At 41.0% G+C, this 24,632-nt stretch overlaps 1 protein-coding gene across 1 annotated transcript in view; it reads right to left on the reverse strand.

Annotated features, from left to right (window-relative positions):
* The window catches only part of fhdc2 (FH2 domain containing 2), a 42,433-nt gene that overhangs the window by 17,239 nt on the left and 562 nt on the right, over positions 1–24,632 (reverse strand). The window contains exons 2-6 of the mRNA XM_061899753.1: positions 16,217–16,706; positions 16,088–16,149; positions 2,510–2,612; positions 2,238–2,323; positions 1,911–2,011 (exon numbers count right to left, since the gene is read on the reverse strand). Coding sequence (XP_061755737.1) covers positions 1,911–2,011; positions 2,238–2,323; positions 2,510–2,612; positions 16,088–16,149; positions 16,217–16,660 — 796 coding nt within the window. The 5' untranslated portion in view covers positions 16,661–16,706. The remainder of the gene's footprint in view (positions 1–1,910; positions 2,012–2,237; positions 2,324–2,509; positions 2,613–16,087; positions 16,150–16,216; positions 16,707–24,632) is intronic.

Consider the following 24,632-nt stretch of genomic DNA (forward strand, 5'->3'; position numbering starts at 1 on the left):
AAACTTTACAGACACTGTAATATGATTGTTCATGTTTTTCAGTCCGTACAGATTGGTGTCTTATCGCATTTTGCTGAGCATAACAAACTCAAACGTATTTCGTACTGACATAAAATCTAGGTTATCTCTTGCCGTAGTTAGCTTTTATGGCTAATACCGTAATACTGCAATGTATTACTACGATAGAAAGACTGTTTCTTAGCGTCGCTACAGTTTAGTTCAGGGGCGCTCACACTTTTTCTGCAGGCGAGCTATTTTCAATTGACCAAGTCGAGGAGATCTACCTAATTCCTATTTATAATTTATATTTATTTATTTATGAAAGAGACATTTTTGTTAACAAGTTAATGGTGTTTAATGATAATACAAGCATGTTTAACACACATAGATTCCTTTCTTTCATGAAGACAAGAATATAAGTTGGTGTATTACCTGATTCTGATGACTTGCATTGATTGGAATCCGACAGTGTTGCTGATAACGTCCGCATTTTCAAATGGAGGAAAAAAAAGTCCTTTCTGTCCAATACCACATGAAAGTGGTTGGATTTGGCATCTCATTTGTCCAACTTGCATACTCCTTTTTAAACACTTTGTTATGAGAGTAGCATATGTGTGTGGCCCTTTAATGTCTGGCAGCAGGTGAGTGACGTCAGTGAGTGTGTGGGCGAGCGAGGAGAGGGAGCGGTCGCTGAGGCCGGGGGAGAAATACATTGGCATCAAACTCCGTAGCTTGCTAGCTTGTGCACGCTAGCTTTCTGAGACTCTTATTTTGTTAGCACTGGCAGGATGAAACAGGTCTTTTATGGTGAAGACCGGAAGTGTGCAGTCGGTTTTTAGAGTTTTGACAGCAGGTACGGAGTCTCTAGAAATAAAATGTGTTTCTCTGCGTCCGCCCTGTTAGTGATTTTTTTCTTAAATATGAGCTCGCAGCAGCCAGCGTCATCTCACAAGATCCTCGGGTGCCGAGAATGTCAAACAACTGACGAAAGTGAAGTCTTGGTATGATCGATGATTGCTCATTTTTATGTCTATTTTTTAATGCCTGGCTTGAGATCGACTGACACACCCTCCGAGATCGACCAGTCGATCGTGATCGACGTAATGCCCACCCCTGGTTTGGTTATTATACAAGTTACGGAATGTAAATTAAGTATTGTTAAATAAATAAATAAATGGGTTGTACTTGTATAGCGCTTTTCTACCTTCAAGGTACTCAAAGCGCTTTGACACTACTTCCACATTTACCCATTCACACACACTGATGGAGGGAGCTGCCATGCAAGGCACTAACCAGCACCCATCAGGAGCAAGGGTGAAGTGTCTTGCTCAGGACACAACGGACGTGACGAAGTTGGTACTAGGTGGGATTTGAACCAGGGACCCCCGGGTTGCGCACGGCCACTCTCCCACTGCGCCACGCCGTCCCATGTTGTTGTTGATGGTTTTTGGATGCATTTTAAAGTGATTTAGTGGTAGAGTCGAAACGCTCCTATTAGCTGAATTGGTACCCACATAGAACAAGCCGATAATTACAAATTCTAATGCACAAAAAAAAAAAACATTTTGTCTTCCATAAGGATTATGAACAATAGGCAAAATAAAAATAAAAAAGTGCAGTTCCCCTTTAATGTATAGAATAAGTACGTCCAGCTCGCGGTCACCACAAAAGCCAAAATGCATGAACCTTATAATTTGACAGTTTGATGTTGTTTGACACGAGTATCCAACATTGTAAAATTTAACGGTCAGAAAAGACGAAATTCACCTTTAAAATTCTCCCAAAAAAGGAAGAAAATCCGTACTCTGCATTCCCCACTAACCACCTAATTCTATATGTGCGCATTGAAAAAGGGCAAAGACAAAGATCTTTATAGGGGCAGAGTACATAACTCCCTGCTGTTCCTTTACCTCTGGCCGCCTCCCTCAGACATCTGGCTGCCACACACAAAGAGGTCAGAGCAGGGTCAAACTCTTGCTGGAGAATCATGGCATCCAAACGTAGGCGAAAACTAATGGAAAGGGGGAAGAGAGGGGGACGGATGAGTGAATACGCGCGGATGAATGATGATGAAGACAAAAAAAAAGCACTCCTGATCATCACCTAAATAAACACACGTCATTTCCAGAGAAGGCACGTGAGTCACAGAGCGGGGAAAAAATGAAAGGCACACAGAGCTATCGGGGCGGGGGGTTGCTGGGTAATTTTATCCATAGCAGGGCTAAGGTGGAGCGTACCTGGGGACTTCCACCAGCAGGAGCAGGAATAGATCAGGCTCTCCAAGCCATCTCCGTTCCCCGCTGAACCTCCTCAGGCGGGATTCCTGAAAGAGACCAGATGTTGGGGAAAAAATCTGGAAAACCAGCTTGCAGTTTAGGTGTCTATTCCAATATCTTTCACCGTGTTCCCGCCGCGGAAGGAACAGACCACATCTTACACCGGGGTGTAACGCCGCACTTTTTGATCATTCTAAGCAGAGCCAGATGAGGGGACTAAGGGTGCAATTTACCTCCTCATTGTCCGGCAGTAGTTTGCAGAGCTCCGTGAGCTTCTCTGCTCCGTAACGATCCCCAGTTCCATGCCTGATGTCCTCAACTATCTCCTTTGCTGGCCTGTGGAAAAAAAAAAAAGTATGACATCATTCACGCAATGAGGCTGCCAGACCAGCAAGTGTCATTTCCAACCCCCCTTTCCGCTGAGCAATATCAGCTCTTTTGTTTTCACACAATAATGAGATAATGAGGTTTACCCTATTTTTATCAGTCGGCGTGGAGAAGAGGGTTGGTTGACGCCAGCATGGAAAGTTGTGTGTTTTATAATGCGGAACATGTCTGAAGAGCTTTGGGATATCAAGAAACTGATCTTGTTGACCTCTGGCTTACTTTGTCCCAGTGACACATTTTGTTTTTTACTCCAGCAGCTTTCCATTAGCCTCATCTTACCACAGACTACACACACACACACGCATGCACACACACACACACACACACACACACACACCAGCATGCTACTGCATGTAGGCCGCACTGTACGTCCCTTAGCTCATCACTATCATGCATCACAATTCCAACATTTTAAATTAACAATAGGGCAAAAAAATTCCTTTCCTAGGCATGATATTTGGGGTTTTGGCAACAGCCGCTAGACTAGATTTGACCAATCTAAGTCTAAGACTAGATCTGACCAATATAACACTAGATCTGACCATTCAAAGTCTAAGACTAGATCTGACCAATCCAAGTCTAAGACTAGATCTGACCAATCCAAGTCTAAGACTAGATTTGACCAATCTAAGTCTAAGACAAGATCTGACCAATATAACACTAGATCTGACCATTCAAAGTCTAAGACTAGATCTGACCAATCCAAGTCTAAGACTAGATCTGACCAATCCAAGTCTAAGACTAGATCTGACCAATCTAAGTCTAAGACTAGATCTGACCAATATAACACTAGATCTGACCATTCAAAGTCTAAGACTAGATCTGACCAATCCAAGTCTAAGACTAGATCTGACCAATCCAAGTCTTAGACTAGATCTGACCAATCCGAGTCTTAGACTAGATCTGACCAATCCGAGTCTTAGACTAGATCTGACCAATCCGAGTCTTAGACTAGATCTGACCAACCTATGTCTAAGACTAGATTGGACCGATTGAAAATTAGATCTGACCAATCTAAGACTAGGTCTGAACAATCTAAGTCTAAGACTAGATCAGACCAATCTAAGGCCAAGATGAGATCTGACCAATCTAAGTCTGAGACTAAATCATACAAAACTAAGTCTGAGACTAGATCAGACCATTCTAAGTCTGAGACTAGATCAGACCATTCTAAGTCTAAGACTAGATCAGATCAATCTATGTCTGAGACTAGATCTGACCAATCTAAGTCTGAGACTAGATCTGACCAATCTAAGTCTGAGACTAGACCTGACCAATCTAAGTCTAAGACTAGATCAGACCAATCTAAGTCTGAGACTAGATCTGACCAATCTAAGCCTAAGACTAGAGCTGACCAATCTAAGCCTAAAACTACATCTGACCAATTTAAGTCCAAGACTAGATCTGACCAATCTAAGTCTAAGACAGGATCAGACCATTCTAAGTCTAAGACTAGATCAGACCAATCTAAGTCTAAGACTGGATCAGACCATTCTAAGTCTAAGACTAGATCAGACCATTCTAAGTCTAAGACTAGATCAGACCACTGAAAGACTGAGACTAGATCAGACCATTCTAAGTCTAAGACTAGATCAGACCATTCTAAGTCTAAGACTAGATCAGACCACTTAAAGACTGAGACTAGATCAGACCATTCTAAGTCTAAGACTAGATCAGACCAATCTAAGTCTAAGACTAGATCTGACCAATCTAAGTCTAAGACTAGATCTGACCAATCTAAGTCTGAGACTAGATCAGACCAATCTATGTCTGAGACTAGATCAGACCAATCTAAGTCTGAGACTAGATCTGACCAATCTTAGTCTGAGACTAGATCTGACCAATCTTAGTCTGAGACTAGATCTGACCAATCTAAGCCTAAGACTAGAGCTGACCAATCTAAGCCTAAAACTAGATCTGACCAATCTAAGTCTAAGACTAGATCTGACCAATCTAATCTAAGACTGGATCAGACCATTCTAAGTCTAAGACTAGATCAGACCAATCTAAGTCTAAGACTGGATCAGACCATTCTAAGTTTAAGACTAGATCAGACCATTCTAAGTCTAAGACTAGATCAGACCACTTAAAGACTGAGACTAGATCAGACCATTCTAAGTCTAAGACTAGATCAGACCAATCTAAGTCTAAGACTAGATCTGACCAATCTAAGTCTAAGACTAGATCTGACCAATCTAAGTCTAAGACTAGATCTGACCAATCTAAGTCTAAGACTAGATCTGACCATTCTAAGTCTAAGACTAGATCTCACCAATCTAAGTCTTTGAGGACTAACTGATGAAGTTTACTCGAATGAGAGGCGAAACATCTTCCAAGACAAACCAAACAGTCAAGTTGCGGTCGATTAAATGCCCTGAGATGACAATGACCTGGATGAATGAGAACATTCATAGACAACTTTGATTTTAATTATTCATGATTATTTTTTACAATGATTTTATTTTCATTCATGATTTTCTTTGCCTTCTTGTCACGTCGGGGTCGCATGATTTTGCGGTGGTCGCCTCCCCAAGATGCAGAAGGACGCCCAGAAGCAGAGTGCAGGTAAGAAGGATGATTTGTTCCAATAACAAGGGAAAAGATACAAAAAAAGCAAAACGTGCGGATGGCACTAGAAGCTACAGCAATGCTTAATAGACTAGTAGACAACATAGGAGCAAGAAACTAGTATTTCTAAACTCTCAAGAAAATAAACACCCAAGGTAAGTGTCACGTGTTGCGAACAAGACTAAGGAATATATAGCTCTGATTAGTGACCAGGAGCAGGTGAGCGCCCCGACCACTAATCAAAGGCTGGTGACAAAAATCAGCACCCATGACAACCAACAACACAAGAGTGCTGAAACAGAATTAACCAACAACTAATGAAATATAAAACTAAACAAAACAGAACCCGGGCAACGGATCATGACACTTCTTGTAGTTATCTGTAAAATCCTTTGATTTGCATTTTGTGTATAGATTGATGCTTGATGAATAAACTTGCCTTGCTTGTAGAGGTGTGTTATTATGAAAAATACAAAGGCACTAATTAATATATTGAGTGTCTCTGATTTCATTATATTTAATTATTTAGCTATGGATGGGAAAACATTTAAAACATGTCAGTATGTCTTGTTACCTCTGCAAACTACAATAATAACATATTTACTCGGATATAGGCAGCACGGAAACCCTTTTTACACCCCCAGATGTTTTATTAAGATAATATAATCAGTGAAATAACTACTGGTACTACTTGTCCTCTACTTACTTGTCCAACCTGACACATATCTTCAAACCACTCCCAAATGAGTGCCAGGAAGAAAAGCTTTGTCTCGCTTTTTGCCACCTGTTTTGCTCATTTGCATGCACAAATCCCTACAGCCCTAAATACAAGACCAACCCTCGATTGGTAAACTTTTTTTTATTCTCTGAAAGAAAGTAGTGCTCAGAAATTATTCAGATACTTCAGGGGTGCCCACACTTTTTCTGCAGGCGAGCTACTTTTCAATTGACCAACTCGAGGGGATCCACCTCATTTATATATATCATTTATATTTATTTATTTATGAAAGAGACATTTTTGTAAACAAGTTAAATGTGTTTAATGATAATACAAGCATGTGTAACACATATAGATGTCTTTCTTTCACAAAGACAAGAATATAAGTTGGTGTATTACCTGATTCTGATGACTTGCATTGATTGGAATCAGACAGTAATGATAACGCCCACATTTTCAAATGGAGGAGAAAAAAAGTTGTCCTTTCTGTACAATACCACATGAAAGTGGTTGTTTTTTGGCATCTCATTCATCCAGCTTCCATACACTTTACAAGAAAAACATTGGCGGAAAATTCCGTAGCTTGCTTGATTGACATTCACGGCACCCGAGGGTCTTGTGAGATGACGCTGGCTGCTGCCAGTTCATTATTATGAAAAAATGACAGAGAGGAAGGCGAGAAACACTTTTTATTTCAACAGACTTTCGCGCCGTCCCTTCCGTCAAAACTCTATAAAGGCCGACTGCACATTTCCTATCTTCACAATAAAAGCCCTGCTTCATGCTGCCTGCGCTAACAAAATAAGAGTCTCGGAAAGCGGGCGTGCACAAGTGATGTGCACGCCAGCTTTCTGAGGGATCGCTTGTGCACGCCAGTTTTCCGAGACTCTGTATTTAGTTAGCGCAGGCAGCATGAAGCAGGGCTTTTATTGTGAAGATAGGAAATGTGCAGTCGGCCTTTAGAGTTTTGACGGAAGGTACGGCGCGAAAGTCTGTTAAAATAAAAAGTGTTTCTCGCCTTCCTCTCGGTCATATTTTCATAATAATGATCTTGCAGCAGCCAGCGTCATCTCACAAGACCCTCCGGTACCGTGAATGTCATTTAAGTGACGTCTTGGTGAAGATTGATGATCACTCATTTTTACGTCTATTTTTTTTAAAAGCCTGGCTGGAGATCGACTGACACACCCCCCGCGGTCGACTGGTAGCTCGCGATCGACGTAATGGGCACCCCTGAGATACTTGATCAAATAAATCACACTTTTGGAATGGAATTAATCCTTATTAATCAGAGTATTACTCACTTGCATGATTCAAATTAACTTTAAAAAGGCCCAAATTTTTACTGTCAGAATGTTTTTTTTTACGTTTTACTTTAATGCACGTGATTTAATTGTTCAAATCTTGTTAAGTTGTATCTAAAGTTCCTTCACAAGTTTATTTTGGAGCGAAATTCCTTCTCACTCATTCTTGCATACATGATGAGCAGTCCATCCGGAAAGTATTCACAGCGCTTAACTTTTTCCACATATTGTTATGTTACAACTTTATTCCACAATAGAATACATTCATTCTTCTCATCAAAATTATGACAATGTGAAAATGTCAAACACAAGTCAAATCACAGTTACATAAATATTCACATAATTTCCTCACTTCTTTGTTGATGCACGTTTGGCAGCAATTACGGTCTTAAGTATTTTTGAATACGATGCCGCAAGTTTGGCACACCTGTTTTTGGGCAGTCTCGCCCATTCCTCTTTGCAGCACCTATCAAGCTCCATCAGATTGCTTGATATGCCTTGATTTTCATCCAGGATGTCTTTATACATTGCTTCATTCATCTTTCCCTCTATCCTGACAAGTCTCTCAGCTCCAACCGCTGAAAAACATCCCCACAGCCTGATGCTGCCACCACCACGTTCACTGTAGGGATGGTTTTGGCCTGATGATGCCTGACATTCACGTCAAAAATGTAATTTTTGTCTCATCAGACCAGAGAATTTAGTTTTTAATGGTCTGAGAGTCTTCCAGGTGTATTTAGACAAACTTTTAACTAAGGAAAAGGCTTCCGTCTGGCCACTAAACCGTACAGTCCTGATTGCTGGTTTGCTGCAGAGATGGTTGTCAATCAATCAATCAATGTTTATTTATATAGCCCCAAATCACAAATGTCTCAAAGGATTGCACAAATCATTACGACTACAACATCCTAGGAAAAACCCACAAAAGGGCAAGGAAAACTCACACCCAGTGGGCAGAGAGAATTCACATCCAGTGGGACGCCAGTGACAATGCTGACTATGAGAAACCTTGGAGAGGACCTCAGATGTGGGCAACCCCCCCTCTCTAGGGGACCGAAAGCAATGGATGTTGAGCAGGTCTAACATGATACTGTGAAAGTTCAATCCATAGTGGCTCCAACACAGCCGCGAGAGTTCAGTTCAAGCGGATCCAAGACAGCAGCGAGAGTCCCGTCCACAGGAAACCATCTCAAGCGGATCAGCAGCGTAGAGATGTCCCCAACAGATACAGGCGAGCGGTCCATCTGGAAGGTTCTCCTCTCTTGACAGACGACTCCTGTAGCTCTGACGGAGTGACTATCGAGTTCTTGGTCACCTTGACTAGATTAAGATGAATCCAGTAATGTACAGAGACATCCTGGATGAAAACCAACGCTTCTCATCCAACCTGATGGAGCTGGAGCGGTGCAGCAAAGAGGAATGGTCGAAAGATACAATGGGTGTGCCAAGCTGGTGGCATTGTATTCAAAAAGACTTGAGGCTGTAATTGAGTAATTAAGTAATTAATTTGCAAAACTAAAGAACATTTTTTTTCACATTGTCATTATCGGTTCTTTTTCTGTAGTATTATGAGAACAAAAAATATTCATTTCGTTATGGAATAAGGCTGTGACAAGACAAAATGTGGGAAAAGTGAAGCTACCGTATTTTCCGCTCTATAAGCCGCACCTAAAAACCAAAAATTTTCTCAAAAGATGACAGTGCGCCTTATATATGTATTAATATAAATATTTATTTTCATAGAGTTTAGGTTTCGCAACTATGGTAAACAGCCGCCATCTTTTATCCCCGTAGAAGAGGAAGTGCTTCTTCTTCTACGGTACACAACCGCCAAGGTAAGCGCCCGCCCACCTGGAAAGAGGAAGCGCTTCTTCTTCTACGGTACGCAACCGCCAAGGTAAGCACCCGCCCCCGTAGAAGAAGAAGCGCGCGGCTAATCCGATTCATTTAATTTGTGTGTTTCTGTAAAGACGACCACAAAATGGCTCCTACTAAAAGACACGCGTACAACGCAGACTTCAAACTCAAGGAAATAAGTCACGCAGAAGAACACGGAAATAGAGCAGCAGCGAGAGAATTGAACATAAATGAATCAATGGTGCTTAGGTGGAGGAAGCAACAAGATGACCTGCGCCGAGTAAAGAAGACAACACAGAGTTTGAGGGAACAAAGCAAGATGGCAACAGTTGGAAGACAAACTGGAACAGTGGGTAGTTGAGCAGAGAGCAGCAAGCAGAAGTGTCAGTACCATCACTATTCCAATGAAGGCAACAGCGCCAGCAAGCAAACTTTACTTGGATGATTTTAAAAGGTGGTGCTTCTTGGTGTTTCCGGTTCATGAAAAGACGCAATCTCTCCATCCGCACACGGACTACTATTTCACAGCAAGTGCCAAAAGACTTTCAAGAAAAGCTGGCTACTTTCCACGCATATTGTAAAAACAAGATAGCTGAAAAAAGATCCGGCCAGGATTCATGGAACTGCCGGACAGCAACAGCGACACTGACTCTGATGACTTCGACGAGATGCCGTATTTGCCCAATTTTTTAATTCAGACACCGAAGAAGAAAAATTCGAGGGATTTATGGATGAGGAATAACTTCTGAAGGTGAGCTTTAAATGTTTATTTTGTGTGCTGTGACATTAACGTTCGAGCAAAGTTGAGTTATTGATGTTGCTCTGCAATATTTTGAGTGTTACTATTGTTGTGATTGCACATTCGCACACTGGTTTGTATTATTAAAGTTTGACTGACCTATCCGACTGTTTTTTGGACATTCCATTTAGCGCAGCGTGGGCGCGGCTTACGACCCGGTGCGGCTTATAGGTTTACAAAGTTTTTAAATATGCCATTCATTGAAGGTGCGGCTTATAACACGGGGCGGCTTATAGCGCGGAAAATACGGTATTTAAATACCTTCCAGATGCACTGTATGCATTGACCTGATCACCGACCTTATAACAACCCGCGCCGCCTTTCAGGTAACCCTTCACGGTTAAGTTAAAGAAGCATATACCCTCAAAATAAAATGTGATTATCAATCAATCAATCAATGTTTACTTATATAGCCCTAAATCACTAGTGTCTCAAAGGGCTGCACAAACCACTACGACATCCTCGGTAGGCCCATATAAGGGCAGGGAAAACTCACACCCAGTGGGACGTCGGTGACAATGATGACTTTGAGAACATGATACTGTGATACTGATGATACTGATGACTATGAGAACATATGAGAACATGATACTGTGAAAGATCAATCCATAAAGGATCCAATACAGTCGCGAGAGTCCAGTCCAAAGCGGATCCAACAAAGCAGCGAGAGTCCCGTTCACAGCGGAGCCAGTAGGAAACCATCCCAAGCGGAGGCTGATCAGCAGCGCAGAGATGTCCCCAGCCGATACACAGGCGAGCAGTACATGGCCACCGGATCGGACCGGACTCCCTCCACAAAGGAGAGTGGGACAGAGAAGAAAAAGAAGAGAAACGGCAGATCAACTGGTCTAAAAAGGGAGTCTATTTAAAGGCTAGAGTATACAAATGAGTTTTAAGGTGAGACTTAAATGCTTCTACTGAGGTGGCATCTCGAACTGTTACCGCGAGGGCATTCCAGAGTACTGGAGCCCGAAATGAAAAAGCTCTACAGCCCGCAGACTTTTTTTGGGCTTTGGGGATCACTAATAAGCCGGAGTCCTTTGAACGCAGATTTCTTGCCGGGACATATGGTACAATACAATCGGCAAGACAGGATGGAGCTAGACCGTGTAGTATTTTATACGTAAGTAGTAAAACCTTAAAGTCACATCTTAAGTGCACAGGAAGCCAATCTGTCTTCATACATTATCAATCACATGAGTTAACTCCTTATTTTTCCAAAGCCCTAAAATAAACACTTGGAGTAATAGCTTTCTAACAGTATCAATCCAAACAGATAGCATACACATTGCATTTAAATGAGAAATAAATGCAGATTCAAAAATCCCCACAAAGTGCACATCTAAATGGAAACAAAAACTCAAAATAAAGTGGCATACAGAAGTGAAGGCACAAGAAAACGTGTTGAAACTCAGTATGTGTGTGGGCTGCTTTTTTTAATAAAAGCTCTCTCTCTGTTGTACGTGTGAATTAAACTAAAATCCTTTGTGCCGATACACAGAACATAATCTCTCCACCTGTGCTGAATGGAGTGCCTTTCTAGTTAACTTTGTAAATGCAGAACTTCCATTTTTATTCTTCGATTTTATTCCATTACACTGTGCTCACCTGTGCGCTTGTTCTAAAGACAAACAACATGTACGCTGTTTTAACTCATGCCGCATTTCAACAGGGACTCCATTTGCATGGAGAACAGAAGTCGAATAAGCTCCAGACAGGACTAATGTTTGCTTAAAGAAGAGGCTCTTTTTACAAGAAGCTTCACCTACAAGTCTTGACACAGTCTGGTTTGGAATAGACATGTTGCCGCCACAACAGCACAATAGTCAACATTTGCACAAAAAGGCGTCATTACATTAAGTGAGCTTTACAATACAACCCAATAGAACAACAGTAAAAGAAAAAGAAATGAGTAATGACATTAGAGGTCACCAGCGAGGTCCCTCACAGTAGGGGGTCACTTAAACAGGAGACACTCCCTGGGGGCCTTAGCAGGTGTCAACTCTGACTCCTAACAAGGGCTTTAAGTGGACACTTTGAGACGTTCAGTCCATCTGCTTAGACTGGACCCTCCTTTAGCACCTGTCTTCTGCAATATCCTCAAGAACCCCAGCCATGACTCTCACACCCTCCTGTTAAACACCTTCCACCACACTTCATGTAGATTGATTTATGGTAGTTCAATTGGTGCCCACCCCCCTCAGGGCACCTTTAAACGCTGTGTCTGTTTCCTGAACCCTTTGGAACTGACGAGACCTCAAGCAAAACCTGCAAAACCAAAACTGCTGACAGGCGGTTCTACTCACTCAGAATAATTTCTGTTTTGCGCTTCTAAGTGAGCAAGATTACACAACAACAATTAAGCCAATTTGCCCAAGGGTAGAACAAGGTGAACTTTTTACCTTTTGATGCTTATTCAATTTGTTTTTCAAAAATATCTGCTTTGAACATTGGAAGATAAGTAAGACATGACATTTGTTGAAACGACTTCCGACAATTCTTGGTGTATATTATGATACACTGAAATGACAATTGGTGCTGATCCAAATATAGCTTTGAAGGACAATTAAAATAGTTCATTTTTATCAAGGGTGTCACGATATACAACTTTTTCACTTCCGAAACGATACCAAAAATGGAGCCTTTACTATTGTGGGAAGCCGGTATTAATCCAACAGTAGATACATTTATAGTTCTGTAGTGTGCAATGTTGGAAATGGCTTTCGCAATTGAAATTACTTAGAGAACAATGGCAGGTATGAAAAACACTGACCTCATGACAAATGTATGCGTTTGAAGTGTTACATCTGTTTTAGCAACACCTAGTAGTCACAGTAATTCATTCAATTGAGATCATGGCGCAGTAAGCATATTAGTAATGTTACTCATATGCATCGACCTTGTATGGGTAAGTAATATGCAACAAATAATTATTGGATATTTGCTTATATTGAAAAATGTGGTGTTTAATTAAAGGCACTCATAATGTATGTCTAGCTTGTGTGCTATTGTGTGCTTAGCTTCTGTGTAGCTGCAAGCTCCTAATAGCCTATAGCCTACCATGTTTCCTTTTGATGAATTACTTGACTTAAATACAAAAATATATATCTAGTGTGCTTATTGGAGGACATTTGGACATTGCCCAGCTTTGCACAAGTAAACATGCTGCAGTATCTGATATTTTTGATGCAAGCCGATATCATCCCATTTTTGCTTTTTGCTGATATCGGACCAATATCCGATATCAATATCGGATCGATACCCTAATTTTTATTTTTTGGATAAAAATCTTTAAACATCGCAAAAAACTAAGATTTTTATTTTTATTTTAAGAGTCCTTTACTAACAATTAAACATAAAGAGCATAGCAAGTCATATGTTCTTTTTAAAGAAGGTCAGCTGGTAAATACTGAAACTACAGCACCTCTGTTGGTTGCAGTGAAGTACTGACTCCATTTTGAATCATTTGTTTCAACAACGATGAATCAACTATCCATGTATTGCATATATTGAATATTTTAGTAATTGAGGAATCTATGCATTACTTTGTTCAATTAATTGATTATTCCGATAAAACACACTTCATAGCCTCAATGCGTATTTTGCTCTCATGTGCACTCTATTGCAGGGGCCGTGCAGAAACTACGTCCGCGTATTTAAAGTTCCTGGCAATCCATTGTGCGTGAATTGTATCCCTTTTTATTAGTTACACTCATTTAATACTTAAAGCAACACAATCACTTGGTAAGCAGCACTCAGAGCAGACTCTGCCAAACTGTAAATTTAGAATTGTCAATGCCAACAAAGCAAGTGTGCCTGATAGAAAACACACAAATGAGTCCACTTTTTTCAAAATATGCTCGCTCCATGCCAAATTACATTGGCTTTGCCAGAGACATGGTACGAGTATTAGCGATTTTACATGGCGGTTTCAACAAAGACTGGCACGTTCAACTTAATGGCAAAGACTACTTCCTGGTTAAGGCAACACACTGTTGTCTATACACTCCCATCTAATGCCTTGATGTGTGACTGCTTGCAAAATTTACTACAAAAAATACAGCAAATGCCAGACAAAAAGCCGCTACTTTTTTTCCTACACTTTGCACCCTGTGCCTTATAAAACTGGATGGCTAATTTCTGGATTTTTTTTTTTTTTTTGCTAATTGACAAAACATTTTGTGTTCAATAGTTTTCAAAAAAGAAAAATGGTGCCATTTTTTTTGGATGAGTTCCCTCCTCACAGAAGGTAAAACCGCCCATAACGTTTCTGCTGGAAATGATTCTTCATCACTCCAAACAACGTTTGTAAGTTCAACAATTTGACTAAAACAATTCATAACTACTCAACCGTGCCAAGTGTGATGTCTGTAGGACTGTTTTCATGCATATCTGCCTGTGCTATTGTAATGTAATGAAACTAGCATCATTAGCTAATATGCTAACACGTCCACGGGTGTCTGCGTTAGTATTTAACATACAACGTTATTCTTTTTGAATTGTGTTAGTTTCACAAATTCCTCATTAAATTCACAAAAACGTCGCCACAGAGTTCTTGAGACTGATTGACTAATTGGAGAGCTAGTTTCCGCTGCTACGATGACTTCTGTTGTGTTTGATCAGCCATTTGGAAACAGTTATGGTATGCAAATAAACATTTTCAAGATATGTTTGAAAATAACTAATTTCGGTTTAGTTTTCTTCTCAAATTTAGTGGGTGCGGCTTATATACTGGTGCGGTCTACCGTCGGGAAAATACGGTACTTGCAAATGAGACTCAGAAGTGTAATAAATCGAGATATAAGAACTGAACAGCACAGTTATCATAATCGGCTTATTGTTAAATAAAAATATATTTTATTTATAAACACACAAAAGTACCAAACATTGGTACCGTTGAGTACTTGTGTCGATTCCCAGGTTGATGATCCGCCTTAAAGTAATATTTTCCAAACTGTGGCACCTGCTTACTATTGCAAGATACTGTTTTTTCCGAACCATAGGGCGCACCGGATTATAAGGCGCACTGCCGATGAATGGTCTATTTTTTATCTATTTTCATATATAAGGATTATAGGGCGCACTAAGGAGTCATATTCCATCCATCCATTTTCTACCGCTTGTCCCTTTCATATTATAATTTTTTTCTAAATTGAAAACACTTCCATGTGGTGTACATAACATGTAATGGTCGTTCTTTGGTCAAAATGTTGCATAGATTATGTTTTACGGATCATCTTCAAACCGCTTTCTGAGAGTCCTTTCCGGATGCACCGTTTTGTGGGCGTTCTTATTCACGAGGCTCACCTTCGGCAGCGTCTTCTCCCCGACATCTCTGTTGTAGCGGTGTAGCGTGCAAGGACGGGAGTGGAAGATGTGTCAAAAAATATAGCTAACTATTTTAATGACATTCAGACTTTACTTAAATCAATAACGGAGCAGCATCTCCTCATCCGGAAACAACAACGCAGGAAATGTGTCCCGTGAAATACCGTCCGACCGGAACTCTGTAATCACTAAAGTTCCTTGAGTGAATAATGCAAACTCACTACCTCGGTAGTTTTTAGAGCTTTCATTGCGAGTTTACTGACAGATATAAGTAACAACTTCACACTACTTTATATTAGAAACGGCAACAGCGGAGGATGAATGTCCCATAACAAGAAGATAGAGAAAAGGAAGAAACTTATGGACTACAGTTTTGGCACGGACTACAAAGGCGGACGCAATTTTTCAGGATTTATGCAGATCCCAAATACAGATCAGCAGGCACCAAAAGGTAAGATAAGTTGCTTTTGCATAATATTGCGAAACAAAACGCCAGATAATATGTCTTACCTTATAGTATACACACCATAATAATACTCGTATGTTGAAGCACACCTAGCTTCATTGGTTACCAAATTCGTACTAAAACATTTTGATCGATTTTTGAGCGCAGTGTGTAATGTTCTATATTTTCTATGGAACATATAAAATGTTGGTGTTTACTTGAGTTATATTGCAGTCTACAAGTATCTCTTATGTGTGACTGCCATCTACTGGCCTGTAAGCAAAACTAGGATTATTCCGTACATCAGATAAGGCGCAGATTTTAAGTGCGCATTTTAGTCCGGAAAATACGGTAATCGTAAATATTTAAATTGACTATTCTTGCTAATAATGGAAAATGGCTTACATTTTGAACTGGCGAAGGAATATCCCAATGTTCATACTGCGTTTAGAGTCCAGCAGAGAGATCTGTAATGGAAAAGGTCAATTAAAGAAAACATGCTTCTTCGGCACGAGAGAAGTATACAGAACTGACCTCCTCCGGACTGTCCTGAGGAGTTCTGCAGCGTAGAAGAGCAGACCTCCGTCTCAGCGTGACTGTCCTGTCCTGAGGCTTACTGTCCTTCTGGCTAAACAGTTCATCCAAAGAGTGAAGATCTATGGGAAATTCATCCTCGCCCGGGCTCGCGCCACTCCACACGCTCTTCCTCCCCTCCACCTTCTCTTTGGGGATACACTCCCAGTTGAGCTTCCTAAGCCGACTCCGACTTGCACTGTCCGCTCGGCTCAAAGGCGAGGAAGAAGCGGGTGGAGGCGGCGGCGGCGGAGGTGGAAGCGGTGGCGGCGGCGGAGGTGCCGTCATCGCCGTGCATGAATCCATGGCTTTCACTTGCACAGGAGCGGGGGCGGAGGGGAAGGGAGGCAGCGTTCCATGAAAGGCACCGGATTCCTTGACGGCCAGAGTCAGGTTGATGTGCATAGGGGCTCTACTTGGACATCTTCTCAAGGTTCAAAGGTTCACCAGTCTAGGAGAAGGCAACAAGAAAGGTCGACTCAGGCAACATTGAGCACAAAAGACGAGAGGAACTCATGCTTATCAGCCTGCCTTTCCTTTCATTCACTTTGGACTTCACCTCGGCTTCAACTGTCCATGCACGTTCAAGGTGTTTTTTTTAGGAGGCTGATAAAAATGACTGGTTCTCTGCTGGAAGTGCTTGTTTCATCATGTTCTCCTCACATGCATGCAAACGATCCACACCAAAAAAAACATTAGGTTAAAAAACAACCCAATTTTAACCCAACCGCGCTGGTTACAAAAAGTTCAGTAAAGGACTAACCCCTTATTTGAGTTATTTTAACTCAACATTTTGGGTTAATTTTTTCAACCCAACATTTGCGTTGAATTATTTCACCAAAAAGTTGAGTTATGATAACTTAATGTTGGGGTTTTCCCAACCACACTATTGGGTTGAATTATATAACCCAAATATTGAGTTATGCTAACTCAATATTGGTTGATTCATAACCCAACAGTTGGGTTGAATGTATTTAACACAAAAGCTGAGTTATGCTCAGTACAATGTTGGGTTATTCCAAACCCAACTATTGGGTAGCGCAATTTAGCGCTCATTGACCCAAAAATTGGTTAAAAATTATACATTTTAATGCTGAATTGTCCCACTGCTTCCCAACTACTGATCAAAATTAGGAGTTACATACAGCGGGCTTCACGGTGGCTGTGGGGTTAGTGCATCTGCCTCACAATACGAAGGTCCTGCAGTCCTGGGTTCAAATCCAGGCTCGGGATCTTTCTGTGTGGAGTTTGCATGTTCTCCCCGTGAATGCGTGGGTTCCCTCCGGGTACTCCGGCTTCCTCCCACTTCCAAAGACATGCACCTGGGGATAGGTTGATTGGCAACACTAAATTGGCCCTAGTGTGTGAATGTAAGTGTGAATGCCCCTGCGATGAGGTGGCGACTTGTCCAGGGTGTACCCCGCCTTCCGCCCGATTGTAGCTGAGATAGGCGCCAGCGCCCCCCCGCGACCCCGAAAGGGAATAAGCGGTAGAAAATGGATGGATGGATGCTCAAATATGTTCATGTACATAAGATGTGTGATTGTAAGTAATGTTGATGAGATTAATCCTTAATTAAAAAAAAAAAGTATCTTTTTAATAAAGAAAGCCTTTTACCCAAAAATGTGTAACTTGTAAAACAACTGAACAATGGTTCATAGTTTTAAAAACCCAGAAATTGAGGTCAATCATCAATCAATCAATCAAAGTTGATTTTTATAGCCCTTAATCACAAGTGTCTCAAAGGGCTGCACAAGCCACAACGACATCCTCGGCTCAGATCCCACATCAGGGCAAGAAAAACCTCAACCCAATGGGATACAATGGGAAACCTTAGAGGGGACCGCAGATTTGGGGACCAACCCCCGGGCCACCGGTGCAATGGACGTCGAGTGGATCTAGTAAATAGTGAGAGTCCAGTCCATAGTTGGGCCAGAAGGAGACCATCTTGAAAGGAGACAGGTCAGCAGCGCAGAGACGTAAAATAATACTGTTATAGCCCAAAACGGGATTGCTCTACATAAAAACAACTCCATATTTTAACCCAACACTTGTAACTCATAAATTGGGTTATCAAAATAACCCAGCATTTTTTTTTAGTGTGGAGGCAAAAGTATATGCTGACAAAAGTGACTCCTTCTCTACTGGAAGTGCTTGTTTCATCACATTCACCTCACATGCATGCAAACACTACACACTAAAAAAGGTTAGGCTGAAAAATAACCCAATTTTAACCCAACTGCTGTAGAAAATGGATGGATGGGTGGCTCAGAAAAGGACAAACCCCTTATTTGAGTTAGTTTAACTCAACATTTTGGGTGAATTTTTTCAACCCAACTTTTGCGTTGAATTATTTAACCCAAAAAGTTGAGGCATGCTAACTCAATGTTGGTTGATTGATAACCCAACTATTGGGTTGAATTTATTGCACAAATGAAAATACTTGCCAACCCTCCCGATTTTCCCAGGAGACTCCAAAATTTCAGTGCCCCTTCCGAAAATCTCCCAGGGCAACCATTCTCCCGAATTTCTCCCGATTTCCACCCGGTCAACAATATTGGGGGCGTGTCCTTAGCGTCCTCTACAACCTATCGTCACGTCTGCTTTCCCTCCATACAAACAGCGTGCCTGCGCAGTCACATAATATATGCAGCTTTTACACACACACGAGTGAATGCGAGGCATATTTGGTCAACAGCCATACAGGTCACACTGAGGGTGGCCGTATAAACAACTTTAACACTTTTACATACATGCGCCACACTGTGAACCCACACCAAACAAGAATAACAAACACATTTCGGGAGAATATCCGCACCGTAACACAACAGAAAAAATACCCAGAACCCCGTGCAGCACTAACTTTTCCGGGACGCTACAATATACACCCCCCACGACCACCAACCCAACAACCATTCTCTCGAATTTCTCCCGATTTCCACCCGGACAACAATATTGGGGGCGTGCCTTTAGCGCTCTCTACAACCTGACGAAACGTCCGCTTTCCCTCCATACAAACAACGTGCCTGCCGGTGGAGTCACATAAAATATGCGGCATTTACACACACACATAAGTGAATGCAATGCATACTTGGTCAACAGCCACACTGACGGTGGCCGTATAAACAACTTTAACACTGTTACAAATATACGCCACACTGTACACCCACACCAAACAAGAATAACAAACACATTTTGGGAGGATAGCCACACCGTAACACAACAGAACAAATACCCAGAATCCCTTGCAGCACTAACTTTACTGGGACGCTACAATATACACACCCCACGACAACCAACCCAACAACTATTCGCTCGAATTTCTCCCGATTTCCACCCGGACAACAATATTGGGGGCGTGCCTTTAGCGCCCTCTACAACCTGTCGTCACGTCCGCTTTCCCTCCATACAAACAAGGTGCCGGTGCAGTCATATAAAATATGCGGCATTTACACACACACAAAAGTGTGGTCAACAGCTACACTGAGGGTGACCATATAAACAACTTTAACAGTGTTACAAATATGCGCCACACTGTGAACCCACACCAAACAAGAATAACAAACACATTTTGGGAGGATATCCGCACCGTAACACAACAGAACAAATACCCAGAACCTCTTGCAGCACTAACTTTACCGGGACGCTACAATATACACACCCCACGACCACCAACCCAACAACTATTCGCTCGAATTTCTCCCGATTTCCACCCGGACAACAATATTTTTAGCGCCCTCTACAACCTGTCGACACGTCCGCTTTCCCTCCATACAAACAAGGTGCCGGTGCAGTCACATAAAATATGCGGCATTTACACACACACATAAGTGTGGTCAACAGCCACACTGAGGGTGGCCGTATAAACAACTTTAACACTGTTACAAATATGCGCCACACTGTGAACCCACACCAAACAAGAATAACAAACTCATTTTGGGAGAACATCCGCACCGTAACACAACATAAACAAAACAGAACAAATACCAAGAACCCCTTGCACCGCTAACTCTTCCGGGACACTACAATATACACCCCCGACCCCCATCTCCCGAATTCGGAGGTCTCAAGGTTGGCAAGTATGCAGATGAGTGGTCCCGACTTTGAACAGCTAGCGCCTCATCTGTGGTCACCTAAAAACCTCTCCACGCAGGAGAGGGGTGGCAGCTAAAATAATTACCCTTACAACCCAAAAAAGGGATTGCTCTTCATAAGAAAAAAAAACGCAAAATTTAACCCAGCACTCGCAACTCATAAATTGGGTTATGAAAATAACCCAGAATTATTTTTCTTTAGTGTGGAGGCAAAAGTATATGCTGACAAAAATGACTGTCCATGCAGATTCAAGGTGTTTTTTTTTGTTTTTTTTTTACCAAGTTGACAAAAATGACTAGTTCTCTGCTGGAAGTGCTTGTTTCATCATGTTCACCTCCTCCCTTCCAATTAGAATACACAAAGATGGCAAGGGTGATGCAAGGCTAACCACACAATACAAAAAAATCTAAAAAAGGGAGTAGACTCGCCAATATTATCCTCGTTATGAGAGGTTAACGGCTGAATCCCCGGTTGCACACACTTGTACCGGCAGGTTTAAGCAGGATTAGTAATGCAATTAGGGGCTGACTCACAGGTTTTAGACGCCTGCTTAAAAAACGAGTCATTAATCACAACACGGAGTTTGGGCATGAACACGTCCTCGTATGGTAAGAGTAGGACGGTGGTTGTCAACCTTTTTTCAGTGCCCTGTGAACATGTTTTTAATTCAAGTACCCCGTAATCAGAGCAAAGCTTTTTTGGTTGAAAAAAAGAGATAAAGAAGTAAAATACAGCACTATGTTATCAGTTTCTGATTTATTAAATTGTATAACAGTGCGAAATATTGCTCATTTGTAGCGGTCTTTCTTGAACTATTTGGAAAAAAAGACATAAAGATAACTAAAAACTTGTTGAAAAATAAACAAGTAATTCAATTATAAATAAAGATTTCTACACATAGAAGTTCAACTTAAAGTGTCCTCATTGGGGATTGTAATAAAGATCCATCTGGATTTATCAACTTAAAGGCCTACTGAAACCCACAACGCAGTCTAATAGTTTATACGGCCTTTTTAGTTTACTAAATTACAATTTTAAATTTCCCGGGAGTTTCGTCTTCGAAACGTCGTGTAATGATGACGTGTACGCAAGACGTCACGGGTTTTTAGGAAGTAAGAGCGCTGCACACACACACAGCTAAAAGTCGTCTGCTTTAACCACATAATTACACAGTATTTTAGACATCTGTGTTGCTAAATCTTTTGCAATTTGTTCAATTAATATTGGAGAAGTCACAGTAGAAAGATGGAGTTGGGAAGCTTTAGCCTTTAGCCACACAAACACACGGTGATTCCTTGTTTGAAATTCCTGGAGGTGAAACTTTACTATGGATCAGAGCGGTCAAGCAAACATGAATCACGACGAAATGTCAACCGGCAGTTTTCGGTGAAAAAATTGTGGTAAAAAGTTGCTTCTTACCGGAGAAAAGCTGAGCTTGTGCCGTCCATAAAGCTGCCGTCGACTCCCCTGAGACACCCTTCCGACTATCAGGTGCTATTTAACTCACTAAAACACTAGCAACACAATAGAAAGATAAGGGATTTCCCAGAATTAACCTAGTATCCATCCATCCATCTATTTTCTACCGCTTATTCCCTTTTGGGGTCGCGGGGGGCGCTGGCGCCTATCTCAGCTACAATCGGGCGGAAGGCGGGGTACACCCTGGACAAGTCGCCACCTCATCGCAGGGCCAACACAGATAGACAGACAACATTCACACTCACATTCACACACTGGGGCCTAGTAAATGTGTCTAAAAACATCGGAATCCATCCCAATGCAATCGCGTTTTTTTTTCTTTCTAGTCGTCGCTATCAATATCCTCAAACACGAATCTTTCATCCTCGCTCAAATTAATGGGGAAATTGTCGTTTTCTCGGTCCGAACAGCACTTTTTGTTGGAGGCTCCCATTAAAAACAATGTGAATATGTGAGGAGCCATCACACATGCGACGTCATCGTCTGCGACTTCCGGTAGAGGCAGGGCTTTTCTCTTAGCACCGAAAGTTGCGAACTTTATCGTCTATGTTCTCTACTAAATCTTTTAAGCAAAAATATGGCAATATCGCCAAATTATTAAGTATGACAGATAGAATGGACCTGCTATCCCCGTTTAAATAAGAAAATCTCATTTCAGTAGGCCTTTAAGGATTGTAATAGAGATCCATCTGGATTTATCAACTTCATTCTAAACATTTTTTCACAAAAAAAGAAATGTTTAACATCAATATTTATGGAACATGTCCACAAAACATCTAGCCGTCAACACTGAATATTGCATTGTTGCATTTTTTTTTCACAGTTTATGAACTTAAATCCATATTTTGTTGACGTATTATTCAATAAATATATTGTTGCTATTATTTAGAATATTTTTAAAAATCTGACGTACCCCTTGGCATACCTTCAAATACCCCCATGGGTAAGCGTACCCCCATTTGAGAACCACTGGAGTAGGATATACATTTTCTAAAACAGGCGGGGAAGTTGTAGTCAGGATATGAAATATTAACATTGCAACACATGCCAATACGGCCTTTTCAGTTTACTAAATTACAATTTTAAATTTCCCGGGAGTTTCGTCTTCAAAACGTCATGTAATGATGACGTGTACGCAAGACGTCACGGGTTTTTAGGAAGTATGAGCGCTGCACACACACACAGCTAAAAGTCGTCTGCTTTAACCACATAATTACACAGTATTTTGGACATCTGTGTTGCTGAATCTTTTGCAATTTGTTCAATTAATATTGGAGAAGTCACAGTAGAAAGATGGAGTTGGGAAGCTTTAGCCTTTAGCCACACAAACACACGGTGATTCCTTGTTTAAAATTCCTGGAGGTGAAACTTTACTATGGATCAGAGCGCGGTCAAGCAAACATGAATCACGACAACATGTCAACCAGCAGTTTTCGGTGAGAAAATTGTGGTAAAAAGTCGCTTCTTACCGGAGAAAAGCTGAGCTTGTGCCGTCCATAAAGCTGCCGTCGACTCCCCTGAGACACTGGCGTCAAGACACCTGTGGACGCACCCTTCCGACTATCAGGTACTATTTAACTCACTAAAACACTAGCAACACAATAGAAAGATAAGGGATTTCCCAGATTTATCCTAGTAAATGTGTCTAAAAACATCGGAATCCGTCCCAATGCAATCGCGTTTTTTTTTTCTTTCTAGTCCGTCGCTATCAATATCCTCAAACACGAATCTTTCATCCTCGCTCAAATTAATGGGGAAATTATCGTTTTCTCGGTCCGAATAGCACTTTTTGTTGGAGGCTCCCATTAAAAACAATGTGAATATGTGAGTAGCCATCGTCTGCGACTTCCGGTAGAGGCAGGGCTTTTCTCTTAGCACGGAAAGTTGCGAACTTTATCGTCTATGTTCTCTACTAAATCTTTTCAGCAAAAATATGGCAATATCGCCAAATTATTAAGTATGACAGATAGAATGGACCTGCTATCCCCGTTTGAATAAGAAAATCTCATTTCAGTAGGCCTTTTAAGGATTGTAATAGAGATCCATCTGGATTTATCAACTTCATTCTAAACATTTTTTCACAAAAAAAGAAATGTTTAACATCAATATTTATGGAACATGTCCACAAAAAATCTAGCTGTCAACACTGAATATTGCATTGTTGCATTTTTTTTTCACAGCTTATGAACTTAAATCCATATTTTGTTGACGTATTATTCAATAAATATATTGTTGCTATTATTTAGAATATTTTTAAAAATCTGACGTACCCCTTGGCATACCTTCAAGTACCCCCATTTGAGAACCACCGGAGTAGGATATATATTTTCAAAAACAGGCGGGGAAGTTGTAGTCAGGATAAAGCGAAAGTGCGCAAAACTTGTCGAAACTTTTTTTAAGAACAGATTTTGGTAACAATTTTACGTATTTGTTGACACTTTACGTACACTTTACGTACAACGTGGATACAGCAACTCAACGTGCGTTCATGTAAACTCAATTAGGATGACAAACAGTTTAGTTAAATAAAAATATGGCAATATCGTGAAATGATGAAGTATGACAGATAGAATGGACCTGCTATCCCCGTTTGAATAAGAAAATCTCATTTCAGTAGGCCTTTAAGGATTGTAATAGAGATCCATCTGGATTTATCAACTTAATTCTAAACATTTCTTCACAAAAAAAGAAATCTTTAACATCAATATTTATGGAACATGTCCATAAAAAAATCTAGCTGTCAACACTGAATATTGCATTGTTGCATTTTTTTTTCACAGTTTATGAACTTAAATCCATATTT

The sequence above is a fragment of the Nerophis ophidion genome, linkage group LG05, assembly GCF_033978795.1.
Source record: "Nerophis ophidion isolate RoL-2023_Sa linkage group LG05, RoL_Noph_v1.0, whole genome shotgun sequence".
Taxonomy (NCBI): Eukaryota; Metazoa; Chordata; class Actinopteri; order Syngnathiformes; family Syngnathidae; genus Nerophis; species Nerophis ophidion.